Source organism: Ornithodoros turicata, chromosome 1, assembly GCF_037126465.1.
Source record: "Ornithodoros turicata isolate Travis chromosome 1, ASM3712646v1, whole genome shotgun sequence".
NCBI classification, from domain to species: Eukaryota; Metazoa; Arthropoda; class Arachnida; order Ixodida; family Argasidae; genus Ornithodoros; species Ornithodoros turicata.
In genome coordinates this window covers 92,225,258-92,252,327 of record NC_088201.1, presented here as the reverse complement: position 1 = coordinate 92,252,327, position 27,070 = coordinate 92,225,258, and the positions used below count along the sequence as shown (strand labels likewise).

Sequence of the window (27,070 nt, the reverse complement as noted above, 5' to 3'; positions counted from 1 at the left end):
CCGCTGGTTTGTTGAGAAACAGTTGCTTACGCCGTGTGTCTTTAACGCAAGAAAATGTTGGATGGGCGGCCTGTTATTCTTTATGCATAAAATGCCTCAAGATAAAGCCGTCGTCTATATAGGGACCATTCATTAGCTTCCACACATAGGCTTTCAACCGGTGTAGTCCGGAAAGCACAAGTTATCAACCGAAGCCCTTTGTACAGAGTGCACAAGGTCTAGGACGAGCTGAGCCGCAGATGATACTTACATAGTCTAGCCTTGAACCTACTGTCGAAGCGTAAACTTTGTACATTGTCTCTCGCTCTGCAACCCAGGACTTTGGTAGTAGCTCATATGCACCAAATGCTCATAACCTCCAAACGCCCATATGCACCGAAAAAAAGTTGGTGGTTTTGAGCGTTTGGTGCAAATGAGCAGGAGGGGGAAAGCTGCTCATAAGCACCAAACTTCCAGAACATCCGAACGCTCATATGCACCGAAAGGCGGGAGACCACAAAGGCCGGTTCTTCCTCTCCCGCATTTGGAACAAGGTCATAGGGTGAGAAAGGTGGAATTAATGGCGACTACCAAGGCCGCTTAATGTGTCAGTTTGGATGTTTATGAAGTTTGAATTTGGCTGAATGTGTGGGCTTGAATGGGGTTATCGTGAGTCAACGGGTGTTTGAACGTGACAAACACGTCCGCCGTCACTCTTCTATTGGCATGCGCATGCAGCATGTTCCTAATTGGTGAACTTACGTCGCGAGACAACTTTGATCATGAGAGATGTCACAGCTCACGTGGTGCTTGCCGTGTCACGTCGAGACTGAGAGGTACCCGGGTTCGAATCCCGGTGCCGGCTGTGCTGTCTGGGGTTTTTCCTCAGATGCTTTCAGACATATGTTGGCACAGTTCCTTTAGAAGTCGGCCCAGGATGCACATTCCCCCAGGCCGTCAGTCGTGACGTTGCCCACCTCTGTGAGGCCGACAACGGCGAGACCTTTCATCATCACCACAGTGGATTAAATTAAGTGTGGTTGACAAAATGTCTAAGAGAAAATATGACCGATGGACGGATAATATAATCAACATGAAACGCCGTCTACTCCATAGCGGCTAAAGCTACATATCCTAGAGAAAACGAGTAGTAAAAATAAACTGAAATAAAATTAAACTGAATATATGTTAGAGGATGAACGATAACACCCAGTGAGCTTGAAGTAGCGGCACAGGAAGGAGGCTTGACGTTGCACAGCGTCGCAGTCGAACTGGCGTCATCGAATGGCAATTCCGCAGTAGTCTGCGTCGTGAAGCGTACATTAGAAGTAGTTTTGGCATGTGTTACAACATGTCTGTTTTTGCATGTTCTTGCCTATTTAGGTGTTTTTGAGAGCCTAAATACCTGTCTGTTTTCATGGTTTTAGCACGTAAATTTCCGAGGTCTACTTATAAGAGGAAGTAACGTTGATCTTGAATGCCTGAAACGGTGAGCAAACAGAAATGAGTTGAAAACCAATCATCCAAAGAACCAAGTCAGTCATCTTCCAGGGCGAAGATGGAAGAACTATAGGAGCGAGAATGTGTAGAGCATGCTGGATGGAGTTCCGGAAAAAAATAGATCGGAAAAATTGGTCCCTGGTTGCATGGCGGAAAAAATTGTCCCGCGCAGTTCCGTGCGCCCAAAAATACAGGAGCGTCGTCCTGGACATCTGATGAACCGGATCATAGCCAATCAAGTGCTATCATTCGCCATCCTAATTTGTTCGAAATTGGAAGACATGATTTTTTAATTAACATTATCTTTAATCATTAATTTAACGTAATTAATGAACAGTAAATGCTGCACGCCATTTAATGAGGAACATAAAAGCGGTTCCATTTGCTACACCGCTTGTATTGTACAAATCGCGTCCGTTCTTGCTGTGCCTCTCTTTATTTTGCTTGAGTACAGACAACGCGACAAGATCAGGAAGCAATTCTGCAATGTCTGCTACCTTCTCCTAAAAGTGACAAAAAGAAAAAAGAGTAAGAGTCGTCTCTCTGCAGAACGAAAATTCAAATCGCAGTTGTTTCTTATTCTCACTGATCAGGCCATATCTTCTGTTTCGTCGACCAACTCGTGGAATGGTAAAAAGTTGTTTGGATTTCTGTAAAACGCTAACAGCTTGGAGCAGTGTGAATGAGAACTTGAACTGGAGAGTCGCAGCACGGTGGTCGCAGAAAAAAAAATTTAAGTAAAAATGGTAGACATTGATGCCTACGAACTCATACTGGAATATCGTTTTGTGTCACTGAGCAAAAGAGAGGATGCCAAACAGAGAGACACATACAAGAAAGCCTCCAGGAGAGCTTAGGAGAGAATAGGGATAGGAGGAGCCTATCAGAATTCTTGCATTTGCGTCAGGCTTCAATTTTCTGACCACACCAGTTACTGTCGCTGATGCTGAAAGAAGCTTCAGCACAATGAAACTGATCGATCAAGAATATCCTGCGCTCAACCATTAGAGATGTCAGGCCTTCTGAGTTTGTAGTCAACCGAAAGCAAGATTATCATATCTCTAGACTATGACGCATTGATTAACCAACTTGCGAAGAAGGCGGCTCGAAAGAAGGGTTTTGTTGAGTAGTTCACTGTAGGCCTATGAATGCATAATATAAACCCTACATAAATATCGTATTCTAGCTTCTGCATTGTAAGTAGGGAGTGACTTTTTGGAATTAAATGCCTTTCTCAGATTCGGGGGGTAAAAATCGGGCGCTATTTTTAAATCTGTAATTCGGGGAGAAATCGGGCGATAATTGTGCCTTCGGGTGTTATCGGGTGTTTTTGTTTATCCTCTTGTCTATTAAGTCCTTTCCTAATCTCTCTTTTTTGTTCTTTTGTTGTTGTTTTTGCGAGATCGTGACCTTCCAGCGGTAATCCCCGAAGGTATAGACAATGTTGACACACCTGGGTGTATTGCTTGGAAAGTAAGTGACCCATTCTTACATGTGTTACACGTGACGACCTTTGTTCGTCTTCAATGGAAACGTCACTTGAGGATTTCATAGTGACTGGAATTCGGGGAGAAATCGGGTTTAACCCGAATTGGTCGGAGGTCAGTTCGGGGGCGAATAACCGGGCGGAATCGGGTTTAACCCGAAAAAGTCACTCCCTAATTGTAAGTGAGCCCGGACATATGTTTGGAGGAGGCGTTCTTTGTAACTACAGCCCTGGGAACCAAAATCAAGTCTTTTGTACTAGGCTGCCTCCATGTCTATGAAAATAAAGCTCATATTGAAATTCATAAACGAGAAGGAGTTATTCGTTCTGGCTACATACAAGCAGGACCAAGCTGTTACATAAATTTCAAACTGACACATTAAGCAGCCTTGGTAGTCGCCATTCATTCCACCTTTCTTACCCTATGACCTTGTTCCAAATGCGGGAGAGGAAGAACCGGCCTTTGTAGTCTCCCGCCTTTCGGTGCATATGAACATTCGGATGTTCTGGACGTTTGGTGCTTATGAGCACGTTCTCCCCTCCTGCTCATTTTCACCAAGCGCTCAAAACCACCAACTTTTTTTCGGTGCCTATGGGCGTTTGAAGGTTTTGAGCGTTTGGAGGTTATGAGCATTTGGTGCATATGAGGCACAACCCAGGACTTTTGCGAAAGGATTTGAAGGAAGTTAGTCACATATTCAATTCAGCTGTAGAATCGAATACCGATATTCAAGAATGTTCTTTTCTCTTTTTTTTATGAGTTTTCGTTCGTGGTGGGTAAGTTCACACATAGGTGGGTCTTACGGATGGGCTTTGGTTTATCTCACGATGGGCGCCATAGCAGCACCTATCAGCTATCGCAGATCGCCAGATTTCTGCACGATAGCATTTGTAAGATCGCTCGCACTTGCACACAAGCGAGGGCAAATGCCCTCAGGGTCTTTGCCCTCACCTCACTTTTCGTCCCGCACTCTTAAAAATGAATTTCACCGCATAGCACGCTCCTAGCCAACCACCATCTCGATTGATATCGTTATCTACCCTGATTTGTTAAAAACGGGAGGCGTACGCCTCTCGTTTTCAACAAATCAGGGCAGATAACGATATCATTCGAGATGGTGGTTGGCTAGGAGCGTGCTATGCGGTGAAGTTCATTTTTAAGAGTGCGGATGTTTTTCCTCACCTCACCGCAATTCTGGGGGAATTTTTTCCGCACCTCACCTTACATCACCATATTCTTGCAAGAACTTCCTCACCTCACCATGTTCTTGAAAGAGTTTCCTCACTTCACCTCAACCCTTTCCTGAAGGTATTGCCTCACCTCACCTCACCCTCCTTTTTAAACTACTTTCCTACCTCACCTCAATTTTTGTGAAAAATATCCAATCTCAACATTTTCCACAACACTTTTTCCTCACCTCGCCTCACCTCAAACTTTTTCTGCACTAAAAATTGCTGCTCCAAATGGATTTAATAAATCCACTCGCTGCACCTAGCTTATTTAGTGACTCTAGCTACACCGAACGAGAAGCATCGACGTAGTTAAGCATGGGACTCCACGCACGCACGTATGTAAAGTGTTGTGGTGGAGTTACATGTTTGATATACAAGTTGTGGACATTTTTGTTGTTTCTCTGGTGCGCCACTAGACGGAAGAACAGGTGGTCAACCTCACGTGTCAGTGGGATGGGTCAGGAAGATACAAATACAGAAACAGAACTTCACCGCACAAAAAAAAAAAACGCATGGCACGCTGTGCGCAAACCATTGCCACGAATGATAGCGTTATCGGTTCTGATTCGAAGGGAGAGGGGGGCGTACGCCTTTTCGTTGCAATTTTCATATACCCAAGTTGCCACAAGAAAGGCGTACATCCCCCTCTCTCTTCCAATCACAAGCGATATCCCTGTCATTCGTGGCAATGGTTGGTGCAGAGCGTGTTACGCGGTGAAGTTCTGTTTTTAGGGTGTATCATTCCACGATAGATTAACAGACTACGATAAGCGCGGACGCGCGACCAAAGGTAGTCCGCTCATTTTCTTCTTAGTTTACTTCTCGAAGCCAATCACATCTTCCTTCCGGAACAGAAAAATCTGACCGAGAGCTTTAAACCAAACGCGAACCAACATGAACAGATTTCTGTGTGCATAGTAATATTTAAAACTGTACATTCTTGGTTTGGAAAAGGTACGTTGATATTCACTCGTTCAACGACATAAGGACTGCTCGCGATGACGTGGAGGGACAATGTTGAATGCACAAAAAAAAAAAAAAAAAAGAACGGCGTGGAAAAGACATCAATGAAGCATGCATATGTCACGTAAGATGTCTGACCACACGCGTTAAAAACATAATTTTGCGGCATATTCGTTGAGAAAAGTATGTTCAGGCACAGGGTCATTCAGTTACCTCTGCTGAAGGATTTTAGCATCTCAGAATAGGTTGTCCGGAAGCTATCGAAAACCGGTGTCAGCACCTGGAAGAGGAGCTAGATTCAGTTCGACGGCAGTTAGATTTATTCGTGACTTGGACGTGATGACGGTAATGGCCCTACCTTTCGTAAACTGTCGATATCCACATCAATAGCTTGTTTCACTGGACTGTTTAATGGTCCTGAAAGACCAGAGGCCCCTGAAATGCGAAAACACGAAATTACCGTTCCTGTTTACATCACACAAAAGAGTCTACACACTACACACTATTGAAATCATGCGGGGAGCAATAAAGTAGAGAGAGGACCGACTTTGGAAGGCGACCAGTGTTTCCAGGAGAGGAAGTGATTTGAATTTCACCACACGGCACGCTGAGGGCGAGCCATAGCCCAGAATGCTACCGGTCTCACAAGTATCAATATTAGTCATAAGTGTAACAAAAGGGGCGTACTCAAGTTTTCAACAAGTCAAGGGAGTGAACCATGTCATTGAGGGACGGTGGTTAAGTATGGGCGGATGTTTTAAGAATGTATTCTACAACAGTGTGTCTATGCCCAGAAGATGAACAGAAAATTAAATTGAAGGACGATTAATGTAATTAATGCGGCGGAGGTGCGTTCCATTCAGCCGACCGACCCACTACCACTATCCGCCCCTACATATCACTATCGGTCACTAACACCACAAAGCAGGCGTTAGCCTTCTTCCACGCCGGCAACGTATTTTGAAACTCTCCTTTCGTTCTTCCTCCGACTTGGTCGCCCGCTTTCGGCGCCCAGCAGCGGCATCCGCTGCCTGACATTGCTTGCGTTGTTCCTTGTTTTCGGCAGTTCGTCGCCTTAGCTCAGAATCCGTCTTCTTTTGGCGCCTGCTTGGCCCGGCACTCGTACTCGGTTCACACTCCATTGTGTACTTTAATTCAGCCCATACGCGCCTTGCTCATCCGTATGTTCAGACTCCAATGCGCATCTCGCCCGCCGCCAAGACCCTTCCGCTCCGTTACCTGCTTTCCCTTACTCGAAACAATCCTCCTCCTCTCTCACACAGCGTACTTCCATTTCTACAGTTTTCCTCGAAAGGCCGCTTGTAATGGGTGCGTTCCGAAAGCGCCCCTGAGCACGAGACTAGTATTTTTATAACTGTTATCACGCTTTTCTATTAGTGGATAACCTCCACGCGGATATTGGGGGTGATTCGTGAGAAATACATCTTTGCGACATGCAGCCATCTTCACATTCACAGTAAACAGTGAGAGAGAGAGCGCACTGTAGTGCTCCAATTCGCTTTTTGCTGTTTAGGGGCCGCTCCGAGTGTCTCGTACTCCCGATTTGAGTGCGCCAAAAGAGGGGCGCCTATACTTAGAGTCACTAAATAGAGGCACAGAGACTACAGAGTATCTCATTCCTTTCCCGCGCCGGGGCTGCCGTTCGGTGTCCGCGATTGGGCCGGTCGTGTCACGTGGTTTCTCCTTCCAAGAACGCGCCGTCCATGTTGAGTCCCCTCCATCCAAAACCGGTTTCCTCGGTTCCAAGCTGGCTCGACTGCGCAGGGAAGGGGGAGATTGGTGTCCCATCGCTAGGCGACGCAGCCCCAAGACGGCGGTCTCACTATCTAATGAGCACCTACACTGAACGCAGAGGCGTTCGAGCGGGAACGCAGGAAGCACAGCGCTCATTTCACGTCAGAGTGCCACGTGATTTGGAGCAATGGAGATGATTGGAGAAGGTGCCGCTCAGCTGGCCAGATAAGCCTATATACGTCGGCGAGGGTGATGCCAACGCCACCTAGATAGAGAAGGCCTGCTTAATGCCTCCTCTCCCGCCTTCGCTACGTGGACACATAGTCAGAATTCATCTTCTACAGCGATTCGTCATTCTGTCAGTTCAAGTACTAGCAAATGATTGCAGCTAGCTTCGCAAATTGCTGCTCATGCGGCTGACGGTGACTCGTCTCTATATGGCTACGACCTCTGAAAGCACGTTCCCGATTGGCTACGGCCGTTGAAAACACCATCCTCATTGGCTGACTCTAAGTTGTTACCTCACGGCGACGAGTAAGCAGGCTTTCTCTATCTAGGTGGTGTTGGTGGTTTTCGGTTTCGGTTCGTCTGCATACCGAAATTCAGCGATGGATATTTCACGGCCAGTGTTCTTTTCTCGATTTTTAAAAGATAGAATAGGCCTCAACGAGGACTGTCTCCCATCCTGTTGTCTCGGTTTTGCTCCAAATTCTTAAAATTAAAGAGATAATTAATAAATTTCAGGGAATTAGTCGCCTTGCAGTTACATAGTCTTCTGCAGGATGTCTGCCTACCCGTAGAACTCAACTGCAAAAAAGCCGTGTATGATGCTCTCATAGCATTTATTAATAAAACTCTGTGAAGGCTAAAAAAACGTATATTTCTTCTCCTTCTAATTAATAGATGCTAAGTCCACACCTTCCTCGGTTCGAAATGAAACAGACCTCTAAATGATGGCAGCTGAAGAATTTGAATTATTTTCATTGAAGCATGGAAGTAGGGCGTCTTGTGTCGTGTTATCCTTTCTATATTTAATTACAGCATCCACTACGACGTTATACATTATTATTATTAATATTACTCTATTGTATACATGTTGGCCGCATAACTCACCTTTGATAACCGCGTCTACAATGCTGGAGAAAAGTTTACGGAACACGCTCCGGCGCATTCCTTTCGCTGAGTGCAACGCTAGCAACGAATGGAACCGTACGGACTTACAGACATGTGCCTAGGTGATACAGTCACCTGTTTGCAAGTTCGAACTGTTCCACTCGCTGCCTGCGGGTCAATCCGAGGAATTAATGCGCCGGAGCGTGTTCCGTAAACTTTTCTCCGGCGCTGTACATCTCTTAGTTTTCTAAAACAAAATCGTAAGCTATAAACAACGGTCCGTATTCTAGCCATAATTTAACATAGCAATTAGCCTGTACTTAGGGTTCTTCTTTTCAAGTTTTATGATTTTTCAAATTCGGAAGGGAAAAGTCGGGTGATATTTACACACGAGAACTCGGGGAGAAATCGGGCGCTATGATCTCTGTTTGATATGTTACCGGGGAATTTTCGGGTGAAACGAAAGGCATATCAAACAAGCCACTGCTGTGACACCAGGACGAGAAACAAGAATCTTTATAGTTCCGCTAGGGACTGGAGCAGGGAATTAACGCGGTATTCAAACACTTGCCCGAGCTCCACAAGAGATCCTCTTTGACTCCTGCAGGAGGGAATCGTAAGAGGAGGACAAATAGGTTGTCACAAATAGCTCTTTTTGCTGGTATTATGATTCACTATTCCGATGGTTTACCGAGAACGACAAGCTGAAGGACCGCAAGGATTTCGGGTAGATATAGGGTTTTACCCGAATTCTTGAAAATTTGTTCGGGACGGGGGGGGGGGGGGGAACTATCGTGAAAAATCGGGTTTAACCCGACAATGAAAAACTCAATACCTATGCTGCATAAGTGTCACAAAACGGCGTACGTTTCCCGTTTTTCGACAAACCGACAGTGAAGAAGGTATCATTCTGCACAATGGTTGGCCTTCAGCATGCTATGCGGTGAAGTTGTATTTTAGTAGTGTATGGGCCAGGCGCTCAGCAATGACAGGAAACGGCGCGTGACTGTTCCTTTAGTTATTTATTAGTTTTCGCGCTTCCCCAACTTCCCCTTGTACGACACACAAGCAGAAAACAAGGTTTCTCGATTCGAGGTAGGACGCCTGAGGTTGAAAAGAGGATTGGGCAACGTAAAGATGGAGAGAGTACGTTAGATACGTGATTACGAAGTATTTGCATCTTATAACCTTTGAGAAGTAACTAACTGCAACTGAGATATGTCTCAATTTCAGTGACTTTTCCTTCAACTTAATTACTTTCCGAGTCATGTAACCGTAACTCAATTGCATTTTCTCAGTAACTAATGCTCCCGACCAGGGTTGCGGAGTTGTCACTCCGGGGTTGGAATGATTCCGGAATCATTTCAGACTTATCAGAGCCCGGAATGGAATGGGAATGGAATGATCTGGGTGCCACACGGTCGAGGACGATCGTTTGGTTTGGTTTTGGGTTTGGCAAGAAAAATAAAATGGAGATTTTGGCTTCACTAGTGTGAGGCTCGCAACTCCACATCACTTGCACTATTACTTTGGTGGAAGACTCTTGTAATGATGATGCCAATGAAGAGGAGGAGGAGAGGAGGGCGAAATAACCTTGTCTTTGTGCTTTTTCCGTGCTCGGTAATGTCAGTCTCATCTGTACTGCTGGGCTAGCTAGTACGGTTACCGGTCCCATTTCTTTTATTGGTGGAATTAAATGAATGGAATGGGATTGCCAAGCCATTCCAGGAGTGGGAATTGACCATACCTTTTCATTTCGTGGAATTGAAAGGAATGGAATTGTCAGAAATCTCCATTCATCGGAATGGAACTGGAATGGAATGGGTGATCCCATTCCGCAACCCTGCTCCCGACACACGCACCAGCTAGAACTTGTTTGCGGTGGGCATTCGGAAGGCGTTAGTTTGAGCACATCTCTCAATATTGCGGTGTTCTTTAAAATTAATGTTGGATGATGCACATGCGCAAAACCCGTTTTTGGGGTGCGGTAGATCCTCAAACGCGTAACGGGAAAGCTGAGGGACACCTTGATGAAAGGAGGTCGCGCCAGTGATACACGACGCCGTCGGTCTCCCTCTGTAGCGCCACCTAGAATGTTGCTCGAGAGTACGGTACGTACGAATCTTCATGATATCTTATAAACTTCAATGATCAGATTAGCTGCAAAATGACTTTCTAACTTCAACCGTTAAAGAATTATAATCTTGAAGTCGTGCATTCGTATTTTCAATTGCAGTCATTGTTGTGGTCTAATAATGGTCGGCTAGTTCTGTGCTCGGGGTTAAGCCACCAAACCAAGGAATTTCCGAATCTGGGTCGGCTGCGGAAAATCGCGAATCGCTGAGATAAGCAGTATCCCCTTCCGCAAAGACCCGCTTACGAAAAGGAGTATCGCCTTTATCGTGTCTGATGTGTAGCAAACACCGTTGGGAAGGCCCTTCCCTGGAAAGGCCTTTAGGCTGCCCCTGTTATTTACAGCTCCGACTCGACACTTCTTCTGTTCTTGTTATGAGTTTGACACTTGAGTTCTTGTTGTTATGACACTTTTGGTAGGACAATGTAGAGTAATGCATGGGAATGGGCTGAGTACATACAATTGCTCAGTTCAGATAACATTCGTGGTGACGGTAGGTGACAGGATTCAAGAGACTTCGTGGCAAGACTCTCGATCAATGAACTATTCAGGCCTGCAAGAGAAAGATGCTTATGTGACGGGCCACATAATATCCGCTATGTACTGCTTACTTGCTTGGATGTCAGAAATGTTTTGGTGAAGACCGCTCTTGATTGCAGCCATGTTTTTCGTGACTGACATCATTTGCTGCAAGACCAAGTATATTTATTGAGGCTTAATATCTGACACGCAAACTTCTTTCTTCAGTAAGTCCAAACAGGGTAAACCGGGGCTCACTGGACTATTTCAAACATATCGTTTCCCGTTTTCAAACGGGGGAGGTGCAGCTTGGGACAAAAGTTTACGGAACACGGCACTGGCATATCCCTTATGAAAATGGACTTTGCCTGTCAATTGACATTGTTTGGACATCCTTTGGGTTGTTTGGTATTTCTTTTGACTTTGACTTTCTTTGGACCAACGCCCAAACAAAATCTATAGACCACCTTTGGCTTTTCTTTTGTTTGACTTTCTTTTGCCGGTTGCCCAAACAAAATCTATAGACCACCTTTGGCTGTTTTTTGGTTTGACTTTCTTTGGCCGGTTGCCCAAACAAAATCTATAGACCACCTTTGGCTGTTTTTGGTTTGACTTTCTTTGGCCGGTTGCCCAAATAAAATCTGCAGACCATCTTTGGCGTTTTTTGTTTTGTTTGTTTGACTTTCTTTGGCCTGTTGCCCAAAGAAAAGTTGTTGGCTACCTTTGGCTTATTTTGGTGTAATTTTGCCTGTGCCTTTGGATTTGTTCTAAGATAATTTAGTTATATATTTTAGATTTCCTTTAGTTTAAGTTTGTTCAGCCACTTTGGAAACCCCCAACAATGTCATTGGCTTAACTTCCCTTGAACAGCCAAAATGTTTCCTGTAACAATCTTCTACCTTGAAGTAGACCGTACAAATAAAAGGCAGGAGTTGTACACAAAAACTTGACTGAATGTGAGATAGCAGTCACTACACAAGCTTTTCCAACATGAGAACACAATACGGCATGAATGTCACCATGTAAACTATTCCAACATAAGACACCTTCCGGCATGGATTATACAGAAAAAATCCAACTGAAGAGAAGTTGACCCTCATTACGCAAGCCATTCCAAGCTGACGGCACCATTTGACACGACTTATGCACAGAAACCTGAACAAATAGAAGCTACAGGTCTGGCTAAGAGCCGTTCCAACATGAAGATACCCCGGCATGAATTGTGCACCGAAACCTGACCGAACATAAGCTATGTCTCACTACTGATGCCGTTCCAACATGAAGATACCACGGCATCAATTGTGCACCGAAACCTGACCGAACATAAGCTATGTCTCACTACTGATGCCGTTCCAACATGAAGATACCCCGGCATCAATTGTGCACCGAAACCTGACCGAACATAAGCTATGTCTCACTACTGATGCCGTTCCAACATGAAGATACCCCGGCATGAATTGTGCACCGAAACCTGACCGAACATAAGCTATGTCTCACTACTGATGCCGTTCCAACATGAAGATACCCCGGCATCAATTGTGCACCGAAACCCGACCGAACATAAGCTATGTCTCACTACTGATGCCGTTCCAACATGAAGATACCCCGGCATGAATTGTGCACCGAAACCCGACCGAACATAAGCTATGTCTCACTACTGATGCCGTTCCAACATGAAGATACCCCGGCATGAATTGTGCACCGAAACCCGACCGAACATAAGCTATGTCTCACTACTGATGCCGTTCCAACATGAAGATACCCCGGCATGAATTGTGCACCGAAACCCGACCGAACATAAGCTATGTCTCACTACTGATGCCGTTCCAACATGAAGATACCCCGGCATGAATTGTGCACCGAAACCCGACCGAACATAAGCTATGTCTCACTACTGATGCCGTTCCAACATGAAGATACCCCGGCATGAATTGTGCACCGAAACCCGACCGAACATAAGCTATGTCTCACTACTGATGCCGTTCCAACATGAAGATACCCCGGCATGAATTGTGCACCGAAACCCGACCGAACATAAGCTATGTCTCACTACTGATGCCGTTCCAACATGAAGATACCCCGGCATGAATTGTGCACCGAAACCCGACCGAACATAAGCTATGTCTCACTACTGATGCCGTTCCAACATGAAGATACCCCGGCATGAATTGTGCACCGAAACCCGACCGAACATAAGCTATGTCTCACTACTGATGCCGTTCCAACATGAAGATACCCCGGCATGAATTGTGCACCGAAACCTGACCGAACATAAGCTATGTCTCACTACTGATGCCGTTCCAACATGAAGATACCCCGGCATGAATTGTGCACCGAAACCTGACCGAACATAAGCTATGTCTCACTACTGATGCCGTTCCAACATGAAGATACCCCGGCATGAATTGTGCACCGAAACCTGACCGAACATAAGCTGTGTCTCACTACTGATGCCGTTCCAACATGAAGATACCCCGGCATGAATTGTGCACCGAAACCTGACCGAACATAAGCTATGTCTCACTACTGATGCCGTTCCAACATGAAGATACCCCGGCATGAATTGTGCACCGAAACCTGACCGAACATAAGCTATGTCTCACTACTGATGCCGTTCCAACATGAAGATACCCCGGCATGAATTGTGCACCGAAACCTGACCGAACATAAGCTATGTCTCACTACTGATGCCGTTCCAACATGAAGATACCCCGGCATGAATTGTGCACCGAAACCTGACCGAACATAAGCTATGTCTCACTACTGATGCCGTTCCAACATGAAGATACCCCGGCATGAATTGTGCACCGAAACCTGACCGAACATAAGCTATGTCTCACTACTGATGCCGTTCCAACATGAAGATACCCCGGCATGAATTGTGCACCGAAACCTGACCGAACATAAGCTATGTCTCACTACTGATGCCGTTCCAACATGAAGATACCCCGGCATGAATTGTGCACCGAAACCTGACCGAACATAAGCTATGTCTCACTACTGATGCCGTTCCAACATGAAGATACCCCGGCATGAATTGTGCACCGAAACCTGACCGAACATAAGCTATGTCTCACTACTGATGCCGTTCCAACATGAAGATACCCCGGCATGAATTGTGCACCGAAACCCGACCGAACATAAGCTATGTCTCACTACTGATGCCGTTCCAACATGAAGATAGATACATATCGTCGAAATGTTCGTCACGATGATACACACTATAGGCGCGTTCCCAAGCACGCGATTTGCGGGGCGTCGCGAAAGCGACTATTTTTTTTCTGTTCCGCGCAGGCAGAAGCAACAACAGGTTTCTCACAACCGCACGGTTTGCTTGTCAACATCGCTTCAGGTTCCTCTCGCATATGAATCGTTGAACGAAAGCCGAGACATGGAAAAATTGTCGCTCTCGCAAATCGCGCGCTTGGGAACACGCCTTTAGAGTGTATCATCATGACGAACGTTATTGCGCTGCACGGCTACGCAGCGTTCAACAAATGTTGCACACATCAAACATCAACAAAACATTTCATTAGCTGCCCGCTGCCCAGTCCGACACCGCAAGTGGCCCGAAATATCGAAGTGTCTTCTTTGTTTGAATCTATTCACTGTGTTATTATCCGCTGTTTAGGCATGTGTATTATTAATAATATGATTAAACAACAGAACTGGAGTGTGCAATTTTATTCGGCGTTGTTTGCATATTTGTAGTTACAGGTTCAGGTTGCGCGCCGTTCCTCTCCTTTAGTCAAGGCAAACTGCTAGGGCTATCGAAGCCAATCCAAGCCGCAAGCGAAGTGTAGGGTATTGTTTGCTTTGGTCGCCGCACGTGGTTTTGAATTGAGTGTTCATGTTGTGTGGTGTCCTGTATTTCACACGTTTCATTCACACAATTTTCTATTTGCGTATAACTACGTGCAACATGCACATTTTGGTGAAGTGGCCAGGCGTGAATATGCTGGACGTTTATCCCGTCGACAGCCTGCAAGATATCGAATTAGGTTTAAGTATTTCGTATGTCCCGGCCGTCCCGGCAAACGTGGACATCGCTAAGGGGAAGACATTCCTCATACGGTGCAGCAAGAATGCAGAGCCCTCTGAAGCCTTCTTCGTTGCTGCGGGTAAGTCCAGCGTGTACAGAGAAATATGCTTTGTTTTTCCAAAGCGCGAGAGGCCCTGTTTCTGCCCAGTATTTGTTACGCTGTCTAAATCAACCGCAGACGTGGAATGGCGTGTCATTTAGCGCTACCAATTTAGACTTACCTACGGTTACCTACAGTAAAAAGACATTAATCGGTTCTGCATTATTGGTCCTGTTGTAGAACCAGACTCAGAACATCAATTTCTCATGTTTGATTGCTTGTTCATTGATTTGCTGCTGCCACAAGCCTAACTACTTGATATTCCACTAGGCCTCAGGGTGCACACTGTACACATTGTGCAGAGCACAACCGGAAAATAGAGGAGCTTGAGCATGCAAATGCCCGCCTGACAAAGAAGCTTCGCAAAGCCAAAGAGAAGTGTGGTAAGCTGATATATATATTTTTTTTTACATATGTTGTGACAAGCATGTAGCAGGTAATTATTTTCAGTCATAACCAACATGGTGGATCAAATGGAAAATCTAATCCAGACTGCCTCCAGCCAGAACGCTGCTGCTGTTACAGCAGCTCCAGTGGTAATGTTTGTCTCACCTGTGGAACTCGGATTTTGATATTTTATTTGTGTTTGGTTAGTGCGGATGAGCCGTAAGAGTGTGCTTGGAAGATATATCATTTGAAGTTAACAACAGGACAATACGTGTAATACCTCTTTTCTATGCAGCTGGACATCGGCTTAGGTGTTTGCGTGGACGCTGGTGTTCTGCACAGAATAGAGAGAAGCAGCAAAGGGGATAGGACAAGGTACGACTGCATAAGCATAGCTATCTCTCTTTAATTTGCAGGCTGGCCCGTGCCCTCATTTGGGCAGTGTTTTCTCCTTAGGAGATGATTGGGCGAACTTCATATGGGATACCATGCAACGCCCACTAAGGTGCTGCTCTGAAACCTGCAGTGGATGAGACACGGCATGAAGCAGTTCTGGGTAAGGACCCCTTTCTGTCTTCATTACTGCAGGTCCATTGGCTTTTGATTTGGCCAAACTCTGGCTTTGTCTACATGAAGTAGCTGGTTACTGCTTAATCAGTTAATTGTACTCCTGCAGTGTCAACCTCGTGATTTGGCTTGCTGGAACCATCACATTCATGTGGCACACTTTTGCAGTGCCATTGGCAGCAACAACCATGTTCTAAGAGTTGGAGCTGGACTGCCGGAAGTAGACCAAGATGGTAATCTGCACTTCTTTGGCACCATACAGATGCAAGAAAACAACAAGTCTGCGAGAGATCAAGGAGAGCGTTGTGTCCATGCTTTCGAAAATGAAATAATCACCCGTAATAAATTATGTATATTATCAGTAACAGATGGCTTCTTTGTCGTGAATACCAGGGGTACTGGGTGCTATTTGGGGAGCCAACGAGGTACATTTGGGCATTATGTCAAAAGAAAATCAAATTAGTGGCAAATAGGTGTCAAAAGAAAGACCAATTGAAGTCATAAAAGTGTCAACTGAATGGCAATTGCAAAAGTTCAAAAGAGATTCTTTTGACAAAAGTCAAAAGGAAGTCTGTCCCAAATAACCAAATGAAGTCAAAAGAAGTTCCAAACGTTTTTCCAAATAAATTCAAAAGCAATTCTATTGAATTTCAATTGCCTCTTTTGACTTTTTTCAATTGGAATTCTAAAGCATGTCCAAAAAATTTTTTGCAAGGGATTTCTTCATCGAAACGGCCCAGCGTAGGCCTGTGGGGGAAGCCGAATAAGAAACGGGTGACCGGCTATGCTATCCGTCTCTCGGTATGTCTGTCCGTTCCTCTTTGCTGCTACGGTGTCGCCCCAATAGAGAAATGTGACACCCTGGTGTTCCGGAAACTTTTGTCCCAAACTGTACAAGACCATGAATCGTTGTACCATCCTCCGACAAATCGCCTAGCGGGAGGGCAACGAAGACATTCACACGATCTGTTCCGAATAGTCGACGATAGAAGAATATTCCGAATATCACGAACCAGCACGTAAGACAAGACGGGATTAAACAGAAGCAAGCGATTCTTCATTTTTCTCGGGTACTAAAACCGAAACGAGTATCGGTTCGATTACGGTTACGGTTCAGTGCTAGAACTCTGAAAGCGGTTTCGCAGTTACGGTTACGGGATTCACCGTTCTAAAATTTGCGGTTACCGGTAACCAAACAGTTGAACCGTTATTTTTTCGGTTTTCTCAAGGATGTATCTGCAGGCTACATGGATGTCGCAAAATGAGCTACAAAGTGCAAACGGGTAAAAATGAATTCATATTAACATGTTGCGCTTCGAAAGGGTGCTGCAGTGTCATCTGCCATGTCGAAGAAAGAGTGAACGCTTTCTTCGACGCACTTTTGTCGTTTGCGACATTCCCCGTAAAATAATTTGTTGCCGCCTTGCACACTCATTTCGCTCGTGCTGTAACATGCTACAAGGCAAGAAAAACTGCGTACGTTCAGAGGTTAAGCAGACGGGTGTTCAAAGAAACGACGTGCAACGCTTCGTATCTTACACGATCACAATAATACAGTTATAACCCAGAAGGAACGTACGCAACACGTCATACGATGCGTATGTAATCCGATTACGGGGCCAAGCGCGTAAGGTGGTTCCTTGTCTACACAACTTCTGAATGAAAAACACATGACGAAGAGATTTACGAAGCACGTACAACACCACTAACCAGTGTTGTAAAGCGATACAAATATCGCATCCAAAGTCGCTCACGTTCACGCTTGAAGCTTCGTATGAACCGGTAACCGAAATCACATTTTTCGGTTCATGTTACGGTTTCGGTTAATTACTGATGGTGAATTGCTGTTACGTTCCGGTTTCAGTCCTTGATTTTTCTTTATGTTTTCTTTTCTGTAGTCCAGAAAGTTTACACAAATGAGTAAGAGTCATAGCTTCTGTGTCGTCTATCGGGGCGTCTTTCATGATTTTTCTCTTGGATTTTTCTCTTGGTTCCAGCCTATTGTGGTGTCGTGGGGAACGAGCAGGCCGACAGCGCCGCAGAAGCAGCACTCTCGTTTCGGAAACGGACCAGTATTGTTCTGCTGAGAGGAGACCGCCGTTCAATTCTGCGACGCCTAGTGACACCCCTGGCTTCCCGCCAAAGGACAACCGACATTCTTCCCCCCTCTATGTTGAGCAGAGTTGATCCAACGCTCGCTTTCCGCGTGCCACGAAACACCTCCCGTCAAGATTCTGCATTAATCCACCGAATGCGCCTCGATGTGGCCTTTACAGCTCAGTGGCGTTACCGCTCGAGACAAGTCGACTCTCCCACCTACTGCCACTGTGGTGCTCTTGAGGATCTGGAGCATATTCTTCTTCATTGCCCCTACTACCAACCTTCCCGAACCACACTCTCCGAGTCTCTTCGTCAGCTGGACTCTCGCCCCTTCTACCTATCGAAATTGCTTGGTCCCTGGCCTAATCCAGCCCAGCAACGCTCTGCGCTCAAAGCTCTTCTGACATTTCTGGACACCAACGGACTTCGTTATTGTGAAGGGGCTCGTTATTTTATTCCCCACATTCCCACCAGCAATGGGGTAGAGTATCGCCTGTGGCGATGAACCTCCCCAATCTCCAAAGTCAAAAATAAAGTTGTTGTTGTTGTTCTCTTGGAAGTGATAAACAGCGGGAGTAAACGAGCTCCTCCACCACATTTAAGAGATATCTGTGGGCTCGGCGCGCAGCGTGTAACGATGGGGCATCTGTCACAACAGCTCTCACAACACAAATGCTCTCACTCAAATCAGTGATCGTGCCTGCGTTTATAGCTTTCTCTCCTTGCTTACTTCTTCTGGCTTGTTGTGTAATGGATATCCTGTGTGGCACCGATATTATAGATCCCGTGCGGCTGGGTAACAAGGTGATATTTAAGCTGGAACTTCTACAGCTTTTTCCGCCGTTATTAATCCTCTTGTCGTACATTTTAATCCTTATACCATGACATTTAATCCATTTGCTATCGGAATTAATCCTCCTTTCATTATTTTTAATCCTCATTTCACATAATTTAATCCGTTTCTCACGCAGTTTAATCCAAGGGACTATGTCTGGGCTACATGACTTTTTTTTTGTATTTTGGGACCATTCCCATGTGTACGCATATTGCACATGCTTTTCACTAATATTGTGGGTTTCTGCACCATAACGGGATACTGTGGGACTGTCAATCTGTATTACGGTGTTGTAGGACTATTCCCATGTCTACGAGTATTACCCATGGTTTTCATTAAAAACGTGGGTTTCTGCATTGTAATGGGATACTGTGGGACTCTGTATATGGATTACGATATTATGGGACTATTCCCAGGTGTACAGATATTACCCATGCTTTTCATTAGATATGCGGGTTTCTGCACTGTAATGGGATAATGTGGGACTCTCGATCTTCATTACGATACCCTGGGACTATAAGCAAGTCTACGGTTATTCCCAGTGCTTTCCATTAAAACCGCGTTTTTGCACTGTTATGGGATACTGTGGGACCGTCAATCTTCATTACGATATTGTGGGACTATTCCCATGTGTGCGGGTATTACCCATGCTTTTCGTTAAATATGTGGGGTTCTGCACTGTAATGGGATATTGTGGGACTATTCCCATGTGTTCGTGTACTAGTAGTAATTGGTCTGGCCGAGAGAAAAGCGGGATTAGTACACGGCGCGTTTATTGACCCCTGCGCCGACTTTTTTCGCGACTTTTTCCCCGTGCGGCGCCAGTGCGGAGGGTTGTCTGCGCGCTTATCGGTGGGGGAGGGCTGCGCGTGCGCTCATCGTAGCGTATTTTTCAGCCTGGGCAGACTTCTTTGGCCATACATGGGCCGACTTCACATATTTTCCGATACAACAGGTGAGCGGTTTACATGCAGAGACATGCAAAGAAGGGTCATACACAAAAAGTACAAGTGAAAATATATTTATTAATGCCAATCAAGTTGCCAATTGTAAAGCCAGTGCTGGGAATTGTGATGCCAATCAGGTGAAGGAGAAAAACCCGACCGAAAAACCTTCACAACCTGTAATAGAAGAAACACAACACACATAATAAAGAACATACTTACTCATTACCAATTTCACAGATATGGATATGACTCAATGGCATTAAAGAGGTATCTCTTATCAAAGTGGGCCAACTTCTTTCCTCATTTTTCAATCTGCGCCGAATTTTTTCGCGACATTTTCCCGTGCGCGACAGGCGACGCTCGGGTAGAGGGCTGCTGCGGTGGGCGGAGCGTGGCCGGAGGGCTGCGTGAGCGCTTACTTGCTCACATTTTTTCAGCCTGGGCCGACTTCTTTCATCATTTTTCAATCTGTGTCGACTTCAATCGCAATTTTTTTCCCGCTACAGCAGGTGTGCAGTAGGTGATTTACATGCAAAGGATAGCTATACACAAAAGTACGAGTGAAAATATATTTATTAAAGTCATTAGTGTCAGGAATTATATTATGACTCAGTGTGAAGGAAAAAAACTCAGTCAAAAAATCTGATGCAATAGCATTGAAGGGGTATTTTATTAGTGATAATCACGCAAGTTTTCAATTAAGCAGAAGGAGTAGCACATTTTTAATAAAAGAAGATATTTTTAATCAATATGATTACAACCAAAATTAAAAGTTTTATTATAAAAAGTCTAACATTATTATACGTGACCACCATACTGGAGCTTTAATTACAAGTGCCGATATATGTATGTGAACAGCAGAGAACATGGAAGACCATGGGACACGAACACAAGAGGAAATAAAATCTATAACACTACATTGGTTAATCAAAACAACAGAGGAGGAGACTATCATTTTAACTATCATAAAATCACCCTCGTGACTTCCCCATACAATTTTCATTCTAAGAGACACTTTGTTTTATGAATTCAACACAGAAAATATATTAAAAAATGAACTTCACCACATAGCACGCTCCTAGCCAACAATCAACTCTAATAATATCTGCCCTGATTTGTTGAAGACGGGAGGCGTACACCTGACAGTTATAAACATTTTCGAGCGCAATAGGGAAGATTATTCAAACATTACACAATTAATGAATTTCTTATTAAGTAAACAGCATAGACATACGGAAATAATGAGAAAAAACGATCAACAGCTAATAGAGAACCAAAACAGATCACATAAACAACAGACACATGCAGGAAAATAAATGGGAAAGAATCTATCAAAACGATCAACATGCACGGATGAATGGCAGAGAAACACTTTGAACGCCACATGATGAATAATTTAATACAGCACAGAGCTAACGCTAAGAAACACTCTAAACGGCGCATCTGCCAACGTGTAAACAACAGACAGGAAAATATTACTGAAACAGCTAATAGAGAGCCAAAATCCAAAACGCAAACAAGAGGTACACAAAGGATAAATAGTTGAAGAACAATCTAACAAAACAAGAAACATGCATGAATGAATAGCAGAGAAACACTCTAAACGGTGCATCTACCAACGGTAAACAACAGACACATGCAGGAAAATAATTGAAAAAGAATCAATCAAAACGATAAACATGCACGGATGAATGGCAGAGAAAGGCTTTGAACGATGCATCTGCCAACATGTAAACAACACACAGGAAAATAATAGCGAAACATTACAATTTGAAATAATATATCTTTTGAACTATCATAAAATCAACCTTGCGAGCTAACAATATCCTACTCAGGCACTTACCTTGACAGAGTTATCCAAACACGCACCACAGCTTTACAATAATACAACTAGACTCGAGACACGGTGGGGTCACTCTCTCCATCTATGCAGACCGGTGGGGTCACTCTCTCCATCTATACAGTCCAAAAAGCGGGGAGCCTGTTGTCAATCTGCGGGTGGGGAAATCCTCTCTCTTTTTCAAATTCTTTCCTCCAAAAAGGAAATATTCTTAGGACCGGTGTACAGAGGCGAAATTTTTCATTGATCGCAAATAGACATTGGAATTATTCGATTCTAAAGAACACAATAAGAATTATATAAAAAAAATCTAAGAATAGACTTTCTAAGCAAATGAGAAATATTATCGGCGCAAACAATACCAAATGAGAAGCGATGAATTTTATTGTATTTCAGATCAGACAAAACTATTAGGCATACATTATTCTCAACTCACAAATATCATTCGATTGAATATCTGAAGCAAAGAGAGAAAGTCAAATTTATTCAATGATAGAAACAATACTCATTCGAAAACGAGAATCAAATTTAATTACATCATTTTATGTTAACTTTGCAATACACGCAGAAGTCGCAAACAACTCATCTGAAATGCAAATTATTGTGTTTGCTATAGCGGAAATCAACGCACACAACATTCCCAAATAATATAATATTTTCATTAATATCAATCGAGTGATCACCTGAAACAAAGTCAAAAGCAGTAATTAATTTAGGCAAACATTTTTCGTAATCACACAGCGCAAATATACATCACAGAAACATGTCTTTTTTCATTCAGGACCCACTAGTGGAAACGAAGTGAGAGAGTTCCCGTACACATTCGTTAAGGTTACGCCCGCAGGGAGTAGGGGAATCCAAACAATGGTCTCGGTATACAAAGCCATAAAATCGCTCCTACAAGTCAAGTTAGGGAAGGAGGGTCTCTTGCGCTGTCTTGTACATAGAATCACTGAAAGCAAATGTTTTTCCTTTACACATCACATCTTTTTTGTAAATTGACTTTCATAATTCTAACGTCAGGTGGGAGATTATGAACCTGATAATAAAATTTTAATAAATAAAATTAGCACCAATATGATTTAATTAAATGTCGAGGCGCACTACAAAACAGAACAGACAATTGCTATACATTGAAGAGATGGACGGATTTTGTACTCGTTACCATACGTCATGGGAGGACCTGATAAAAAGCTGCTTCGAAAAGGAGGAGCCGCGAAACGATTCATTTATCGCTGCATTTCAATACGTCCTAGACATGGTCGTATTCGGAGATATGGCACAAATTATGGAATTCAAGATGCGAGAACTTGTATGCCGAATCTACAATAGTTATAAAAATATTTGCACGTCATCATCGGAAGGACCACTTGGGTTGATGGTGGAGTTTTTGAGGTTTGCTAACGAAGAATTGAAATACACTAGACCAAATGTAATTGTAATCATTGCAATGGGTATTGCATTAATCAAGAAAGCAATCAGATCAAATTATCATATACAAGCAGTCTATATCGCACGATTCATTACGGATTTGTTGAAATTACACCTAACGGTTGAAATGGAAAGTACATAAAAAATCTTATCACGTGGTATATCCTACCCTAGAACCTCTACACATTTATTTTATTCTACCAGTCAAGTATGTCGAATGAACAGAAGTTCAATATTGTCGTGCAAGGTCTGATGTATCATCACTTATTGAAACTCAACAAACATATCAATTGTGGTGGGCCACCGGACGATTTTCATCTAATACTCTCTTGTACGCCATTCAAGAATCTTCATACAAAGAAAGGAAGCATCAATAAGAGACTGTGCAAATTCGTCGCAACAAAGTGCAAGTTGTTGAAGCAATACAAACACGGCGACAACATATCACCTGCGTTAATCAACGCTGGATTCAAGCGCCCAATAATCAGAATAAATTACTTGATGTCTTCGGAATTCATCAATCAAGACAACAAACGAAAACTTCGAAGTTTGGAATAGAACTGTAATTTATCGAAATAAACAAGTGTATAATTGAAATAATAATTGTATTCTTTGTCATCATTCTAATGTATTCTACACAGCGCAACGAAAACAGCTTATGACTAGATTGCTAAGGAGACACTACATACAAGGATCTTCGCATGGAATCAGCGCCGGCAATCAAAGAGATTTTTTTACACGACCACACTCTATACAACACCGACACCCGAAGGAAAGAATTGTAGAAGAATCGATAATAGAAATTTAGAGGCATGTTACATCAATCTTTGTTTACAAAGAGGATCACTAATATTTTGCGAAAGCTTATTTTACGAATTAAATTGCACAGTGTATATATTTTCTCAGACTATTGGGCAGTTGACAATACTATATTGAAAGGAATCTATTATCAAATGACGCGATGCAAGTGATGGACATGCATGACGCGCTAGCGGAGTCTACAATTCTAATCATCATAACATGCGGCACACAATTCCAATAAGATTTTGGGAGAATCGAATCACGCAACTGTCATCAGAAATACTTAACCAATGAAGATGTGCACTATCCATAAGATATGTAATTATAATAAGTAAATATTCCTTTTGCAAACTTAACCAAAGCAGCACCCATAAACAGAGCTCCAATTCACAGAATGTACCCAAGGTTTTTAATTAGTCATACTGAAAAACTATGAGTCTGTTCATTATGTCACGACATATGAGGCACTACAAATGGGAATGGCATACTTTAATTTTAGGAGATTTTAGCTCATAATGAAACAAAACGCAAACTGCAACACCAAAGGTTCTTGTTTAAATTTTCAAAGCCAAAACTGTATACTCTTTCTTACAATTTTTTAATATATAGATTAAAAAGCTGTCTATATAGTCACACATTGTATACAATATATTTGTTTGTACATTAATTGCTAAAATTTATCAGATCACATTCCGGAGCAGTGGTGACTATCGGTAAGTGTTTAATTTGAACTGCTGCCGCAATTTACGAACTGAGTTGTAGAAAGTGTAATTTCACGGCTTTGGCTGGCTCACTTTGATACGCGAAGGTTTTAAGAAATCTTTCACGACGACAAAGAATTTAATCGAGCGTATTGATATTTTCTATGCACTCTATAATGTAATGTGAATTCTCCATGATGCAGATAGTAAAAGTTACGAATATTTTTTTTTCGAACAAAATTTACTTAAAACTCGGAGAAAGGGTCATCCGCGTCGTCGAATGCGTTTCGGCAACACGCCGGGCCGCCTTTCCCGAATGCCGTACCCGAAACCGAACGCAATTCTGCGCCCGACGCGTTAACGCGGTACCGCACGCTAGCGTGTTGCTTTCTTCCAGAAACGGGTTCGACGACGCGGATGACCCTTTCTCCGAGTTTTAAGTAAATTTTGTTCGAAAAAAAAATATTCGTAACTTTTACTATCTGCATCATGGAGAATTCACATTACATTATAGAGTGCATAGAAAATATCAATACGCTCGATTAAATTCTTTGTCGTCGTGAAAGATTTCTTAAAACCTTCGCGTATCAAAGTGAGCCAGCCAAAGCCGTGAAATTACACTTTCTACAACTCAGTTCGTAAATTGCGGCAGCAGTTCAAATTAAACACTTACCGATAGTCACCACTGCTCCGGAATGTGATCTGATAAATTTTAGCAATTAATGTACAAACAAATATATTGTATACAATGTGTGACTATATAGACAGCTTTTTAATCTATATATTAAAAAATTGTAAGAAAGAGTATACAGTTTTGGCTTTGAAAATTTAAACAAGAACCTTTGGTGTTGCAGTTTGCGTTTTGTTTCATTATGAGCTAAAATCTCCTAAAATTAAAGTATGCCATTCCCATTTGTAGTGCCTCATATGTCGTGACATAATGAACAGACTCATAGTTTTTCAGTATGACTAATTAAAAACCTTGGGTACATTCTGTGAATTGGAGCTCTGTTTATGGGTGCTGCTTTGGTTAAGTTTGCAAAAGGAATATTTACTTATTATAATTACATATCTTATGGATAGTGCACATCTTCATTGGTTAAGTATTTCTGATGACAGTTGCGTGATTCGATTCTCCCAAAATCTTATTGGAATTGTGTGCCGCATGTTATGATGATTAGAATTGTAGACTCCGCTAGCGCGTCATGCATGTCCATCACTTGCATCGCGTCATTTGATAATAGATTCCTTTCAATATAGTATTGTCAACTGCCCAATAGTCTGAGAAAATATATACACTGTGCAATTTAATTCGTAAAATAAGCTTTCGCAAAATATTAGTGATCCTCTTTGTAAACAAAGATTGATGTAACATGCCTCTAAATTTCTATTATCGATTCTTCTACAATTCTTTCCTTCGGGTGTCGGTGTTGTATAGAGTGTGGTCGTGTAAAAAAATCTCTTTGATTGCCGGCGCTGATTCCATGCGAAGATCCTTGTATGTAGTGTCTCCTTAGCAATCTAGTCATAAGCTGTTTTCGTTGCGCTGTGTAGAATACATTAGAATGATGACAAAGAATACAATTATTATTTCAATTATACACTTGTTTATTTCGATAAATTACAGTTCTATTCCAAACTTCGAAGTTTTCGTTTGTTGTCTTGATTGATGAATTCCGAAGACATCAAGTAATTTATTCTGATTATTGGGCGCTTGAATCCAGCGTTGATTAACGCAGGTGATATGTTGTCGCCGTGTTTGTATTGCTTCAACAACTTGCACTTTGTTGCGACGAATTTGCACAGTCTCTTATTGATGCTTCCTTTCTTTGTATGAAGATTCTTGAATGGCGTACAAGAGAGTATTAGATGAAAATCGTCCGGTGGCCCACCACAATTGATATGTTTGTTGAGTTTCAATAAGTGATGATACATCAGACCTTGCACGACAATATTGAACTTCTGTTCATTCGACATACTTGACTGGTAGAATAAAATAAATGTGTAGAGGTTCTAGGGTAGGATATACCACGTGATAAGATTTTTTATGTACTTTCCATTTCAACCGTTAGGTGTAATTTCAACAAATCCGTAATGAATCGTGCGATATAGACTGCTTGTATATGATAATTTGATCTGATTGCTTTCTTGATTAATGCAATACCCATTGCAATGATTACAATTACATTTGGTCTAGTGTATTTCAATTCTTCGTTAGCAAACCTCAAAAACTCCACCATCAACCCAAGTGGTCCTTCCGATGATGACGTGCAAATATTTTTATAACTATTGTAGATTCGGCATACAAGTTCTCGCATCTTGAATTCCATAATTTGTGCCATATCTCCGAATACGACCATGTCTAGGACGTATTGAAATGCAGCGATAAATGAATCGTTTCGCGGCTCCTCCTTTTCGAAGCAGCTTTTTATCAGGTCCTCCCATGACGTATGGTAACGAGTACAAAATCCGTCCATCTCTTCAATGTATAGCAATTGTCTGTTCTGTTTTGTAGTGCGCCTCGACATTTAATTAAATCATATTGGTGCTAATTTTATTTATTAAAATTTTATTATCAGGTTCATAATCTCCCACCTGACGTTAGAATTATGAAAGTCAATTTACAAAAAAGATGTG

The 27,070-nt window shown here is 43.0% G+C and overlaps 1 protein-coding gene and 1 long non-coding RNA gene across 7 annotated transcripts in view; one reads left to right on the top strand and one right to left on the bottom strand.

Moving 5' to 3' along the window:
- Window positions 1-27,070, bottom strand: part of LOC135366363 (uncharacterized) — a 192,759-nt gene that overhangs the window by 110,388 nt on the left and 55,301 nt on the right. For all 6 annotated transcript variants that reach the window (XM_064599033.1, XM_064599038.1, XM_064599057.1 and 3 more), the window contains 4 exons: window positions 10,775-10,850; window positions 10,624-10,716; window positions 5,520-5,596; window positions 5,375-5,441 (listed from right to left, as the gene is read on the bottom strand). In XM_064599033.1, the coding sequence (XP_064455103.1) occupies window positions 5,375-5,441; window positions 5,520-5,596; window positions 10,624-10,716; window positions 10,775-10,850 (313 nt within the window). The remainder of the gene's footprint in view (window positions 1-5,374; window positions 5,442-5,519; window positions 5,597-10,623; window positions 10,717-10,774; window positions 10,851-27,070) is intronic.
- On the top strand, window positions 14,600-16,133 carry LOC135366361 (uncharacterized). The gene is made up of 5 exons (XR_010414141.1): window positions 14,600-14,803; window positions 15,095-15,207; window positions 15,275-15,360; window positions 15,507-15,767; window positions 15,888-16,133. It is a non-coding gene; the product is annotated as an uncharacterized LOC135366361 (long non-coding RNA).